This window comes from Haliotis rubra, unplaced genomic scaffold (genome assembly GCF_003918875.1).
Source record: "Haliotis rubra isolate DU_JTF1 unplaced genomic scaffold, ASM391887v1 Scf191, whole genome shotgun sequence".
Classification (NCBI taxonomy): Eukaryota; Metazoa; Mollusca; class Gastropoda; order Lepetellida; family Haliotidae; genus Haliotis; species Haliotis rubra.
Window position 1 is genome coordinate 1,123,558 of NW_025765903.1, and position 14,972 is coordinate 1,138,529.

The 14,972-nt window shown below is 40.7% G+C and overlaps 1 protein-coding gene across 1 annotated transcript; it reads left to right on the forward strand.

Moving 5' to 3' along the window:
- The first annotated feature begins 389 nt into the window (after window positions 1-389).
- LOC124274512 (adhesion G-protein coupled receptor G2-like) lies at window positions 390-2,114 on the forward strand. The gene has a single exon (XM_046709878.1). The coding sequence runs from the start codon at window positions 630-632 to the stop codon at window positions 1,821-1,823; it is 1,194 nt and encodes a 397-aa protein (XP_046565834.1). The 5' UTR covers window positions 390-629; the 3' UTR covers window positions 1,824-2,114.
- The last annotated feature ends 12,858 nt before the right edge of the window (window positions 2,115-14,972 follow it).

Here is a 14,972-nt window from a genome sequence, read left to right on the forward strand (position 1 = left end):
GTTGTACCTTTGACATTGTTATCGTACTTATCAAGTGGGATAATATTTTGACAATGCACAGTTTCTTTATGTGGCTAGTACATTTAATTTGGAATCTTGTTTCATCGTGTAAATTATATACACTGACTCATATTTCAGTATATTTCGGTAAATTCAAGTAACATTCTATCACTATTGTCTATACGTGCAGATCGTTCGCCATGTCTGTGGTGTTCTGCGCTTGAATGTGCATTATATTACGAAAACAACCCCAGATTTGGTCACTGTTTCAGAGGTGTCACGTGACATGGCAAAACACAACGCCACGCCCATTTACTTCAACACAGGAATACATGTCAGCACCTCATACTGCAGGTACAAGCATCCAACCACGTTCTTCAACTAATCCCCACGTGGGACCACATCCTACGACAAAAACATACGTGCAACCTCTAACGACAAGTACAGATGTTCAACATCCAACAAGGGTACACGTGAATTCACGGTCCAGTACAAGAGATTCTATATCGTCGCCTTCATCACCTACCAGAGAAAACGATGCCATACTAATTAATGAACATACCCCTACTCCCTCTCCAACCACACACAACTACACTGGTGGACACTCGCAGCACCACAACACCACGGGGATGAGTGAGAACGAGGACTTATCACACTCGTCTTCAGCAGTCACAGCATCAACCAACACATCTCCTGACCACGTCCTTAAAACAGCTGAAACACAATCAACGACTTCACGGTTGCAGTGTAATCATATCATCTTAAACAACTCAACATTCAACATTTACCCTAATGGATCTGTAGTTCTGAAAAGTGGTAGGGTCATAAATGAAAACGATTTTATCCTCACACCAAAAGGACAACTGGAATTATGCGTGACAGCTCTTGGTTCACAAGGTTCAAACAAGTTCAAAATTGATCTTAACCGCCCAACTGTGGTGTTGAGGAACATCTGTCTGGTGTCTAGCCAAGGGTTCCTGCTTCTGACTTTTATCTTGCACTGTTTCTTCTCTAGTCTGAGGAATCTTCCTGGCGTGATTCTCATGTTCTTGTCGGCATCTTTGTTCTTGGCACATGCCACCTTCTTCTTTGGGAGTGACGAGGCGCACAATCGTACATCTTCTTTAGCGATCGGAATAGTCATCCACTTCTTCTGGCTTGCATCCTTCTGTTGGCTCAATATCTCTTCTTTCCACACCTTCAGAGTCTTTAAGGACGTATTTGCATCTCGGAGTTTTGAGTCCAACAAAAAGACAATCATCCTCAAATACTGCATCTTTGGCTATGGCACTCCTGCTGTTGTTATTGCTGCAACGATAACAGAAAACTACTTCGTCTCTGGGTCTGAATCCTTTGGTTATGCAGATACCTCAAACTTCTGCTTCATCTCAAATGGAACCAAAAGTATCGTTGGGTTGCTGGTTCCAGCAGGAGCTACCATACTGGTCAGTTTTACTCTCTTCATCTTGACCGTCGTGTACCTGTGTAGGGCCTCAGCCAACAGACGAAAGGTCGGCAATGGTGACAAATGGAACATTTTAATGTACATCAAACTATCTAGCATCACTGGTTTCGCCTGGGTCTTCGGTTTTCTACAAATGGTTGACAGAAGCAGTCAGGTTTTCTCGTACCTGTTTATTTGTCTGACTGGGGCTCAGGGCGTGTTCATCTTTTTGGCTTTCATGGCAAACAAACGCACTTTCCTTCTCGTTAAACATGCTTGTCGAAAACAAATCAAGAATGGCAGATGTTCCAGAAAATCCTCTGACATTGACACAAAACGTCATGTTACATCAGATGTGGAGGACGCAAATAAGGTATAGAGAGTAACTGTCACGATTATGTGTCCTCTAAACCCGAACAAGAATACACTATATTCTTCAAAAAAGAATCTATACATGCTGTTTTGGAGTTTACTTTCTGAATGCATATAACTGATTCAAACATGACACCATTGCTCAATTAAGTTATCACTTTACAAATTTCAAAAACATAGTTATCTATAAAGCGTTTGGTAAAACGACAGAGGACCGTTAAAGCCACTTGGTCAGAGTAAAATGTCAGTATCTGGTGTGACCACCATGAGCATCGATAACAGCTTGGCAGCGGTGACCAATAGAAGAAAGGAGATGCCGAATGCTGCCTTGAGCAATGTTTGCTACTCTTGCTGAGGCGCTGTGTGCAGTTTTTTGTAGTGTCTGAGGTGGTGGATTACGCTGGCCCAAGCGTCATGAGTATCCCACAGATGTTCAATGGGGGGACAAATCGGGTGATCGAGAAGGCCAAGGTAAGACCTGAACATTGTTTTGCTGGAGGAAGTCCTGTCAAACACGTGCAACGTGAGGTCAAGCATTTTCATGCTCCAAAGATCAGCCGTTGACGTTGATGAAGGGAACGACGTGACGTTGAACTGGTCTTCTGGCAAAAGGTCTGGCTTCAAATAACCAGTTGTGCACTGTCTGGTCCGAGATTCGGCGCAGTCCAGGGATTTGGACTGTCGTGGATGATGCGGCCGTGGTGTTTCAATGAAGTTATCTCAATGGGATGTAGCGATCCTGGGCGGCGGTGGTAACTCTGGGTCGACCTGACCTGGGTCTGTCATTAACACTCCCAGTATTGTTGTATCGGGTCCATAGGTTTGAGATGGTCTGTCTGGACACGCTGAAGTGCCTTGCCACCTCTTGCTGCAGTGACCGTCCTTGTAAACGGCCAATGGTGTTCTGTCGTTGAGCTTCTGTAAGTCTTTTCATTCTCTTTTCGTCTATAGTGGCTTAAAGCAATGCATGTGGAGTACCACTGATGTGGCTTTTTAAAGCCTACAGTCATAGGCTTCAGCTCAAGGTGATACACAATTTCATGATGCACGTGAATTTCACGTAGGGTGCGTTTTAGCGATTCACTACAGACGTGAATGTAACGTTACATGTTTGTTTAAGGTGTATCTTTTTTTGCAAAAGATTTGTCGTCGGCAACCATTCCACCACATGTTGGGATTCAGCATGGATTGGATTCTGTCAAATATTTTCTTAAAATTCAAATTTTCTTATGGATATTTTCTTTTTTTAAGAGTATATATTCATTAGATTTACATAGAAACAATGCCCATTTCCTCGAATGGGGTGAAATGCATAAGACACTATCAAAGTGGAAGCCGACCATTGATAAAATAGTGAAAATGTTATTTTAATGATAGGTAAACGAATTATTGCTAGCTGAAAATGTTATGGCTTCGGAGAATGAAGTGTTCTGCTTGTACCTATGGGACACGGGTTAAAAGATGTCATTGTTTGTTTCACACTGTTTCACATCACATTGTAGCTGTGGAATTTACTTGATTAATTAGTTCTGGTCACCATGTCATCTTGTGTATCCATTGGAAACTGTGGATGTTGTTTACATATTGGCAAGTGCTTTCACATATTAGTAAGGTGTATTTGTTGTGACCGTTTTGTGGAAGATCAATGTGCGCGAACAGATCTGCTGTAGATACCTGTAGCTTTGTTTTGGTCATTCATTGTATCAATGTTGTAACTGTAGTGGTAACAGTCAATCATAAAGTGAAACATTTCAAACCAAAATCAACACTTGATGTAAAGTACATTGAAAGGGAATCATGTTTGTTTGTGTATTGTATAAGGGTTGAATATGTCACAGGGTTTTCTGATGTGAATAAAATAATGAAAGTTCAAATGCCTCCTAAGAAACTGCGATGTCTTCAAGCTGATATTTATTTTGTAAGATACCTTCAATTCTAATCCAATAATATAAGGGTAATGCTATTTTTGAGGGCATTATCATTTGAAGAAGCCCGAGGTCTTCCATTAACTGCCCGACAAAGGAGGGCAATTGAAAAAGACCGAGGGCTTCTGCAAATGATAATGCCCTCAAAAATAGCATTACCGTTATTATTGCTAAACTACCTGGAATTTGTGTTGAAAAGAAAAAGGAAACAATGAAGAAATTTGACTGTAACTTTACCCAAATCAACTCCTGACGGGGTTGACTGCCCGAATGCAATTACGTCATCGAACAATTCAAGTGACGTCACAACAGAAAGTGACGATATTCGACCTTGGCCTTTGACAATACCATAGCCTACAACATGTCAAACTATGTCAGTGTTCTGTTTTGGTCCATCAACAGCCTTAATTGTTAAGGTTAGCGCCAACAAGAAAGCCAATATTACCGCTATTTAAAGCTGGAATTGGGGTTGCTTGACTTTTTTTTTACCCAGAATATCTGCCAGTCGAAAGCCAATTAATGTCGATTCTAAGATGCCTAGCTGTTAGAACAATCGAAAAAAAAATACATTATGAGACAATAAAGGTATAGTTTTTTTGATGACGTAACAATTGAATGACGTTATCCCGTCACTGCGCCATTCTAGTGTGCCCCCTCGTAATCGAATTATTTTACATTACGTCACAATGTAAGTGACGTCACGATGCATGTCAGTTGTCATCGCCTCGTACGGCCTCCTACAGTAAACTACTCCGTTGCATCCCGTTTCTTGGTTTGCAGTTGCTTCACGCAGCTAACATCACTGGTGGAAACATTACGTTTATGTTTTACGACGGTTAAAATGTGTCAATTCGACTCACAAGTTTTCAGCGACACGGTAACGTTCGCAATGTTTACATTCCCACAATGCAATCGTGGAATGTCGCTTGACTACTCAACTTCCTCTGGATGTACTGATCTAAACTTACGCTGATAGTAGAAATGCAACGTTCATATTGCCCAATATGGTTTACGTTAATGACAGATGTAATTAAAATAATTCAGAGAAGATATTTAATCCGAATGTAAACCGTCATCAAACTGTTATCATTTGTTTATTCTGGTAACGTTCGTCTTAACGTAGGGGGGCAGACACATCAATAGAACAGCGCACCAGTTAGCCCTGTGCGAGGATTCTTAATTTAGGTCACCGACACCGTCATTTGTTTTCTACCTTAAATTAATCGTAATTATCCTTAGAAAGTATTAAATTTAGCATCTTAGAAAGATAAAAGTTCGCTCTACCCAATGTGTTTTTTGTAATAAAGTATAGTTTTGCCCTGAGCTATTATAACATCAAAGCACTCGGACTACCGTCCTCGTGCTTTAATTATAATAGTTCAGGGCAAAACTATACTTTATTACAAAACACATTGGGGTAGAGCGAACTTTATTTCTTAAATGAACCGTAAGCCCATGCACCCACTATGACGTCACTTGACAACAGAACTGATAGTGGCCCGTCGTTAAGGTTGAGCGGTCCAATATCATTTGCAGCGGCCCGCAGATTTCTGATAATGGGAGGGCCGTTTCATGATAATTCCATGCATTTTAGCTATAATTATCATTTATGACCTACCTGCAGAGGTCATTTATACCACACAAGTGTTATTGTGTATCTTGAAAATTAAGATGCTATTCTGAATGGTAAAATGCTTACCAGGCCAAGCAGAAAGTGCTGTTGCTGAATTCATTGTATTTTGAATTTTCAACAAAATAACTTGATTTTCAAGATAGTATGTGATACTTCAAGATAGTATGTGATATTTGCAAATAATAGTTGTGAAAACCTCTTACTGTAATGGATTTTCAAGATAAAATATATCAGCATGACCCGAATCGGAATTTTCTTCATTGTTTTTGTGTCCAGTGCTTTATTGTCACTCAAGTATATGTAACCAGGTTGGTTTTATAAAAGTAACACGGAAGTACCTGTGGCCGAGATGATTTTATACTTGTTTTGTAAATATTTTAGAAATATGTTTTAGGCCATTAAGTGCCTGTACAAGCTTAACACGTACACAGTATACAGAAAGTAACAATAGATTTACCCCAGCAATTATATAACTCTTAACTTCACCATAGCCACTGTCACTCTAATGATAAGCGCATTGCATTGTCTGCCTTGTCCCATATCCTTATTATGTAAGTCTCCTTGCCTACAGTTCAACTTTATTTCATCAAGCAGTTATCAGATACTACTCTTACAAGTCAGAGGTCCTACACGTTATGCTGAGCGAATAGTTTGTTTTTTTGTGGAATGAGTGACTGTGGACCTCACTTCTATTTATGTATCTATAAGGTCAGTTTGTCTTTTGCTTTCATATTCATGTATTTATTTATATGTCTGTATAGTTGTATATGAATTAAATGCATTAAGTTAATGCATTGATAAGATATATTTCTCTGTTGAACCAACACATTAACTTGCCATTGAGTGTGTTATTGACTAGTAGTTCATAATTAGTATATAAGCATATTTAAATGTTTAGATATTCTACCAGCTTTGAAGGTAATATAATTTCTCTTTTTAATCCATGAACTTATGTCCTGTATTTGTATTGCCATTTTTCCTGGTTGCTCATCATTGTGTAACATTTGTAGAATATCCCGATTGGACACTGTCAACTTAATTGCTGCCAGCTCATTGCCACACAGTGAGCTGGAAACTGATTAGTGTTTACACAATAAAGAGATTGCTGTCGGCTCACAACCCAGTAGCTGTTCCGCATTATTCTTTCTACTGGAACCTCGTCCGCTACTACATTTTGGAGCCCCCAGTGAGGATCGACAGCATGGAAGAACACAGCCTGAACATTGAGGGAAGTAGAAGTTGATGTTCATTATCAGTGATCTTGTTAGTTGTAACTTCCAGATATCAGCTGTGACTTTAAATGTGTTATACACGTGAAACATTGCAGTTTGACTCTGCATTACTGTGACTGATCTCTGAGAATTGACTTTCTTGATATCAAGGCAACTGTTATATTGAGATCTTCATTCTGACATTGTGTCATCGTGGTGAAATATTTTCATGTGGAAAGTCACCCTTCTGTGTGGGATGACAAGAGACATTCATTAACTGAAAGCCTTCACTCAAGACATTTTTGTGTGTTTATAGACTCAGATTCAGCAGCACTTTTGTTGACTCCTTCGTTATTTACTCGATATGCTTTAACCATTAATTGTTGCACAAGTAGATCCACAAAATTCATTGATGCATACATTTACATACTGTTTGCTATGTGTCTCTGACTGGTCATACCTGTATTTGCATACGCTAGGTGCTATATGGCCACCATCCGGTTGTTGTGACATTTCTATTATAACACTATTACCTATTGTTGGTCATGATAAAAACACTTTCTAAATGGACTTGTGTATTTATGATAGCCAGATGCTGATTGGTATTCACTGACTAAGGCAATAGTTGACTGAATAGAACTGGGTATCTGTACATTTTCAGTGATTGAATTGCTCAGGAGTGTGTTGCACTGCATCTGTATTTGCACTTCACATTCCAACTTTAGCTGAAATTGTACTTTCCTTACACTATTTATTGTATGAATAGCCTGATACATCTTGTAATTCTGCTGTAGTATATTACGTTTGTTTCTCAGCTACCTCTTTTGCCATAGGCTAAATGTATAATTCTCCTTTTGTAACCATGTAATCAGGAGATTATATTTCTTCGCCATTGTTTTCATGTTTATTCAGTATTGTATCTATTCACTGAAGTGCTGAGTGGGTAACTGTGCAAGGTTTTGGTCATAACATTTACAATATCTAGGGCACTATTTATTTTTTTGTCAACCATGGCTGAAGGTGGCATGTCTCAGGAAGACATTGATCAACTGGTTAAAACCCTGAATGTACTTAAGTTGAAACCCAAGTCAGACACTCCTGAGGATTTCGTGGCTTGGATGCATGAATATATGGGCATGGCTAGCACTGAGGTCAAGGTAGAATCAGATAGCACGGGGAAGCCAGAGGTTCAGTTTAAACCCAGTTCTGTGTTAAAAGTGGCAGATGTTCCACGTTTGCCCTTCTTTTCTGGTGAGACTGGCAAGGATGTAAGCTATGACCTATGGCGGTATGAAGTTAGGTGTCTTTGTCAGGACAAGCTCCACTCAGATGATACCGTGAAGCAAGCTATCAGACGATCTCTCAAGGGTCCAGCGGCCAGGGCTTTACTTAGGTTAGGAGCTCATGTTGATATTATAACTATTTTGGCAAAGATGGATAGTATCTTTGGGGATGTTAACACGGCTGAGACCCTCCTAGCTAAGTTCTATTCCGCAAAGCAGCTTGATTCAGAGTCTGTTGCATCTTGGGCACTGCGTCTTGAAGATCTCCTTGGCCAGGCTGTGGATGCTGGAGAAGTGCAAGCGGATAAAATGGACCAGATGCTGAGATCCATGTTGTGGACAGGACTATTACCAGGTCTGAAGGACATTTCTGGCCACAAGTATGACAGCAGCCACTCCTTCAGTGAACTCCTTGTATCTCTTCGAAGAACAGAACAAGATGTTAAAAGTCGGATGGGATCATCACAAAAGGCTAAACCCACACCTGTAATGGCTGCAGTGAAATCTGAACACAAGGACAAGGAGCTGGAAGAAATCAAGGGGATGATCAAGAAACTTACGGGTGAAGTGGCAGAACTCAAGAAAAAGAATGAATCATCTTTACAGGATCCATCTTATTTGCCAAGGTCAACTCCAGATAATTTTTCCAGTGGAGGGTATACCGCTCCTCAGGGATTCCAAAGGATGCCTAGACAGCCTCAAGGATCTCCTTTCCATGTTCCTACGCCTTCAGTTCAGGGAAACCGTTATCAGAGGCCACCACTGACACCCACATCCAGGATGAAACCAGGATGGACAACTGATGGCTATGGTCAGCCTGTTCCTATCTGCTATCGTTGTGGTCAAGTTGGACATCTGAGCTATCAGTGCAAGGTTCGAACAGATCACCGATGGACTTCTTTAAACTAAAGGAAATCCATGGTTTTGGACGTGCTATGGATTGTAGTACACAAAGTCCTGCTGATAAACACGTAGCTAACAAAGACATGTCAAGCCTTGTGGGAAGTTCTTCGGAAGTGGAAGTGGCCATTCACAGTGTGAAAACCAGAGCTTTGTTGGATACTGGAGCCACCGTCTCAACTTTAAGCGAGTCTTTCCACCAAGAACACTTATCTCACATTCCGATTCTACCACTACAAAATATCCTGAATGTTGAATGTGCAGATGGTCAGTCCTTACCTTATTTAGGCTACATTGAAGTACCACTCTCCTTAACTGGCATGACCCCTACAGAGCAACATGGGCTATTTTAGTTGTACCTGACAGCAACTACAACCAGTCTGTTCCTGTTCTGATTGGGACCAACATTTTGAATGCACTGTTAGTTAACTGTAAAGACGTACATGGAGAAAGGTTCTTGCAGACTGCTAACCTCTTTACTCCATGGTATTTAGCCTTTAGATGCCTTCTAATCAGGGAAAAAGAGTTGGTTAAACAAAAGAATAAGCTTGCGATTGTGAAATGTGCTGAGGCTAAGAGGATCATTGTTCAGCCAAATAGTCAAGTGAAAGTCCATGGATATCTCCACAAACCTCTGAACTATCACTCACCATGTGCAGTTCTTTATGCAACTTCATCATCAGCTGTACCAGACGACCTCGAGATAGCTCCTAGTTTGGTATCTTACTCTAGTGTACAGAAGATGGGAGTTGATGTATACATCTCCAATGTTACTACTCGAACTGTTTCCATATCACCCCAGGCTATACTTTGTGAAATTCAGCCTGTCAGTATAGAAGATATGCCTGAGTCATCTACTTCTAGCGCAGAGTCCTTGATTGATCAGATGGATTTTAAGGAAGCAGCTGTGACCCCAGAACAGTTATCTCAAGGCAAGAGAGTGATCCGCAACAACATAGACATTTTCTCAACTGGAGATACTGATGTTGGACACACAGACAAGATACTTCACAGGATCGAACTTAATGATGAACGACCCTTTAAACAACGACACCGACGCATTTCCCCGCCCATGTACCAGGAAGTGAGAGACCACATAAAACAGCTTTTACTTTGTGGAATTATTCGCAAGTCTTATTCTCCCTGGTCATCAAATGTGGTACTTGTTCGCAAACGAAACGGTAAGCTGAGGATGTGTGTGGATTTTCGCGAGCTGTATAATAAGACCATTAAAGACAGTTATTCGCTCCCAAGAGTTGACGAGATGTTTGACGCTCTGGCAGGCTCAAAGTTTTTCACCACTCTGGACATGAAATCTGGATACCATCAAGTTGAACTATCTGAAGAACATAAAGAGAGAACTGCCTTTACCGTGGGACCACTCGGATTTTACGAGTACAACAGGATGCCTTTTGGTCTTTGCAACAGCCCTGCTACTTATCAGAGACTGATGAATGAATGTTTTGATGGCTTGCATCTGAAAATTTGTCTTATCTACCTCGACGATATCATTGTTTTCTCTGGCACATATGAGGAGCACTTGGACCGTCTCACTGAAGTCTTTAAAAGAATACGAGAAAATGGATTAAAGTTAACTCCAGACAAGTGTGCTTTTTTTAAGGAAAGAATCAAGTTCCTTGGCCATGTTGTATCCTCCAAAGGTATTGAAGCAGATCCTGATAAAGTCCAGCGTGTCATTGATTGGCCACGACCATCATCTCCAGAACAAGTTCGTCAGTTTCTTGGCTTTGCTGGCTATTATCGCAAGTTTATAAAGGATTTTGCAAAGATTGCCAGACCTTTGTCGTGTCTAATGCCACCTCCAAAGCAAGTTAAAAGAAAACTGTCACAGAGTCAGTCTTGGTCATGGGGTCCAGAGCAAGAGTCGGGTTTCCAACATTTGAAGGAACTACTATCCTCACCTCCTGTACTTGGATATCCTGACTACTCAAAGAAGTTTGAATTGCATACTGACGCCAGTACTCATGGGCTTGGTGCTGTTCTGTACCAGGAGATGGAGTCCGGGAAGAAACAGGTCATATGCTATGGTAGTCGTGGGTTAAATAAGTCTGAACAGAATTACTCAGCTCATCGCCTTGAGTTCTTAGCTTTAAAGTGGGCAGTGACGGAGAAATTCAAGGACTACCTGTATGGGAATACATTTACAGTATTCACCGACAACAACCCATTGACATACGTTCTCACAACCGCTAAGCTGGATGCAACAGGTCATCGCTGGTTGGCTGCATTATCAGCCTATAACTTTGACATCATTTATCGTCCTGGACAAAGCAATACAGATGCTGATGCTTTATCACGATTACCAAGACTAACTGAGGAGAATGACACAGAAGCACATGGAGTATCTACAGAATCCGTCACCGCCATCTGCCACACTATCCATGCACAGCCGTTTGTGGAATCACTTAGCCTTTCTGCCGATGTTGTGGATATGGAAATGGACCAGGGACAAGATATCCGCAGTATGACGGAGCGTGATTGGAGAAAGGTACAGTCTCAAGATCCAACCCTCAGGCCATGGATTGATTGTGTAAGGGCTGGTCGGAAACCCCAACGAGACATAGTTCCACAGAACTCTTCACTCTTCAAGATCTTTGACCATCTTGTCATGGAGAATGGAGTTTTATACAGAAACACTCACATAGGAGAAGAGAAGAGAAGGCAACTTGTGCTACCGGCATCCCATGTGGAAATGGCGTTACTTGGATGTCATCATGAGGTGGGTCATCCAGGACGAGATCGGACCCTTACCTTACTTAGAGACAGATTTTTCTGGCCTGGTATGTTGAAAGACACAGAAGAATGGATCCATACCTGTGGAAGATGTCTTAGAAGAAAGTCTCCTACAAATATTAGAGCTCCTTTAGTAAGCATACAGACAACACAGCCATTGGAATTAGTGTGTATGGACTTTTTATCTCTAGAATCATCACGAGGATATGACAGCATTTTGGTTATCACAGACCATTTTACCAGATATGCCATGGCAATTCCCACAAGGAATCAAACAGCTAAGACCACTGCTGAAGCATTTTATAACAACTTTGTTCAGCATTATGGTATGCCACAACGACTTCACACAGATCAAGGCACAAACTTTGAAGGCAAGCTAGTGAAGGAACTCTGTGATATTTTAAAGATCAAGAAATCCAGGACCACTCCTTATCATCCGATGGGCAACGGCTTGTGCGAGAGATTCAACAGGACACTGTGTGATATGCTTGGGACTCTCGCACCTGACCAGAAGAAAGACTGGAAGAATCATGTTGGACCACTAGTTCATGCATATAATTGTATACGTCATGAATCCACTGGCCAGACTCCCTTCTTCCTGATGTTCGGACGTGAACCAAGACTTCCCATCGACCTTGCATTTGGACTTGAGCATAATCGAGAGAAGAGGTCCTTGTTTCAGTACACAAAATCTCTGAAGGAACGTCTCCGTCAAGCATATCAACGAGCTGCTGAAGCATCAAAGACTTCTAAAGAACATCAAAAGGCCAACTACGACATGAAAGTAAGAGGAGCTACTTTGGATGTAGGAGACAGAGTCTTAGTCAAGATCTTAGCCTTTGATGGAAAGCATAAACTTGCGGATCGTTGGGAGGAAGATGTATATGTTATTCTCAGGCAACCAAATCCTACTATTCCAGTTTTTGTGGTCCAAAAGGAGAATTCTGAAGGAAGAAAAAGAACCTTACACCGGAATCATCTCTTACCCATTGGCACCATTCAGACCAGTTCCTGCACCACGACAATTTAAAAATAAACAAAGGGAACTGCAGGAAACAGATGACAACTTAAGCGGGATGACAGAAGATTCCGAGGAGAGGGAATTGTGTATAGTGACTGCTCAGACATATCAGAAGACAGCAGAGGATCATGACTCAACAGCCATGAACAGTGAAGCTGCTGACAGGATTGAGGATTCAGCCCAATTAGTAACTGGTGACGATCAAGGACTTATTGTGGCAGTGGGATCTTCTTCTGGTGGTGACGACCACTCGTCAGAATTGTTAGAAGAGCAGACTGACACGGAAGAAAATCCAGATGCAGAATTCAGTTATGAGCAGAACCAATCTGAGACCTCAACGGCACTCAGAATAGAGGACGATCAGGAGCTGTTAGAAACAACTGACGAAGCCACAGAGCCACATGCAGAAACTACTCTACACCGGCCTACCCCAGCAACTGCAGCCAGACGTTCCAGTAGGGCAACTAGGAAGCCACCTTGGATGACATCAGGGGGAGTACTTGATGAGTCATCAGATCCCAGACCAGGATAGGGAGAGGAGATCTCGGACCATCCAGGAACTTGCTTCCAGTGGAGTGTTGGAACATTTATCTCGTGCTTTTATTTCGATTGTGGATGGTAGCATTAAATGACGAGGATGTCATTATTTGGGAGGGGGGAAGTATGTGGCCGAGATGATTTTATACTTGTTTTGTAAATATTTTAGAAATATGTTTTAGGCCATTAAGTGCCTGTACAAGCTTAACACGTACACAGTATACAGAAAGTAACAATAGATTTACCCCAGCAATTATATAACTCTTAACTTCACCATAGCCACTGTCACTCTAATGATAAGCGCATTGCATTGTCTGCCTTGTCCCATATCCTTATTATGTAAGTCTCCTTGCCTACAGTTCAACTTTATTTCATCAAGCAGTTATCAGATACTACTCTTACAAGTCAGAGGTCCTACACGTTATGCTGAGCGAATAGTTTGTTTTTTTGTGGAATGAGTGACTGTGGACCTCACTTCTATTTATGTATCTATAAGGTCAGTTTGTCTTTTGCTTTCATATTCATGTATTTATTTATATGTCTGTATAGTTGTATATGAATTAAATGCATTAAGTTAATGCATTGATAAGATATATTTCTCTGTTGAACCAACACATTAACTTGCCATTGAGTGTGTTATTGACTAGTAGTTCATAATTAGTATATAAGCATATTTAAATGTTTAGATATTCTACCAGCTTTGAAGGTAATATAATTTCTCTTTTTAATCCATGAACTTATGTCCTGTATTTGTATTGCCATTTTTCCTGGTTGCTCATCATTGTGTAACATTTGTAGAATATCCCGATTGGACACTGTCAACTTAATCGCTGCCAGCTCATTGCCACACAGTGGTAAGTCAGGTGTACATATTATATATATTGACTGTATATCTTGATAAATTGTGGAGACAGTAATGTGTCGGCAACCTAAGTATACATTGTAATCTGTACGAGTTAATCTGTTCAGTTTAACTGTATCTAATGTTCCCTTTTGTACATTAGTCATGTATAATTCATAGATGTTATGTGATGTGGCTGGTGTAATTAATTTATCAGATATTTTAATATTATTTTAATATAATATTTACAGAGCTGGAAACTGATTAGTGTTTACACAATAAAGAGATTGCTGTCGGCTCACAACCCAGTAGCTGTTCCGCATTATTCTTTCTACTGGAACCTCGTCCGCTACTACATACCTATATCCATTTCACAATACACGTGGCATTATCACCAGGTGGGTGTTATAAGGTAACACAGAAGTGCTGAAATCCGTTCCACAATACATTATAACCAGGCATTATCACCAGGCAGTTAATATAAACTGGTTGTACTTAACCATCGTACATTAATTCCCATGTGGGTCTCCCACTGCTGTAAACCGCTCTTCAATGTGCTTCACCGGGAGGCCTTTGAGGATCAAAAACATTATGACTGAGGTATATGTGATTTCATATCACGTGACCAGAAACTAGCGACATGTGCATGTCAATATTACGCTTATGTTAATGATATAAGCCATTCTTCAATATCATACAGATATCTATATCATGCACATATCAGAAGTATTTCAGGCTCGTAGTATGACATCATATCAAGATACTGACTCTTTAATTGACGTCATCAATTGTCCATGACATTCAATGACTATTAAATGACGTCACATGGACAGGATTAACCGAACTACTATTTCCACTTCTGAGTAGGAGGCAGTTGCCTACATTTTCGTAAAACGAGGTTTTCTTGGAAGGAACCTGTCTCGTCTCTCTTGGCATGTTCTAAAAATGTGACACTCCGTGAAATAACTGATAAACTGTTGAATGCAGCTGCAAATGAAACTATTTTTTATAAAGAAAATATAATCTAAATGGAGAATCTGTATGTTCATGT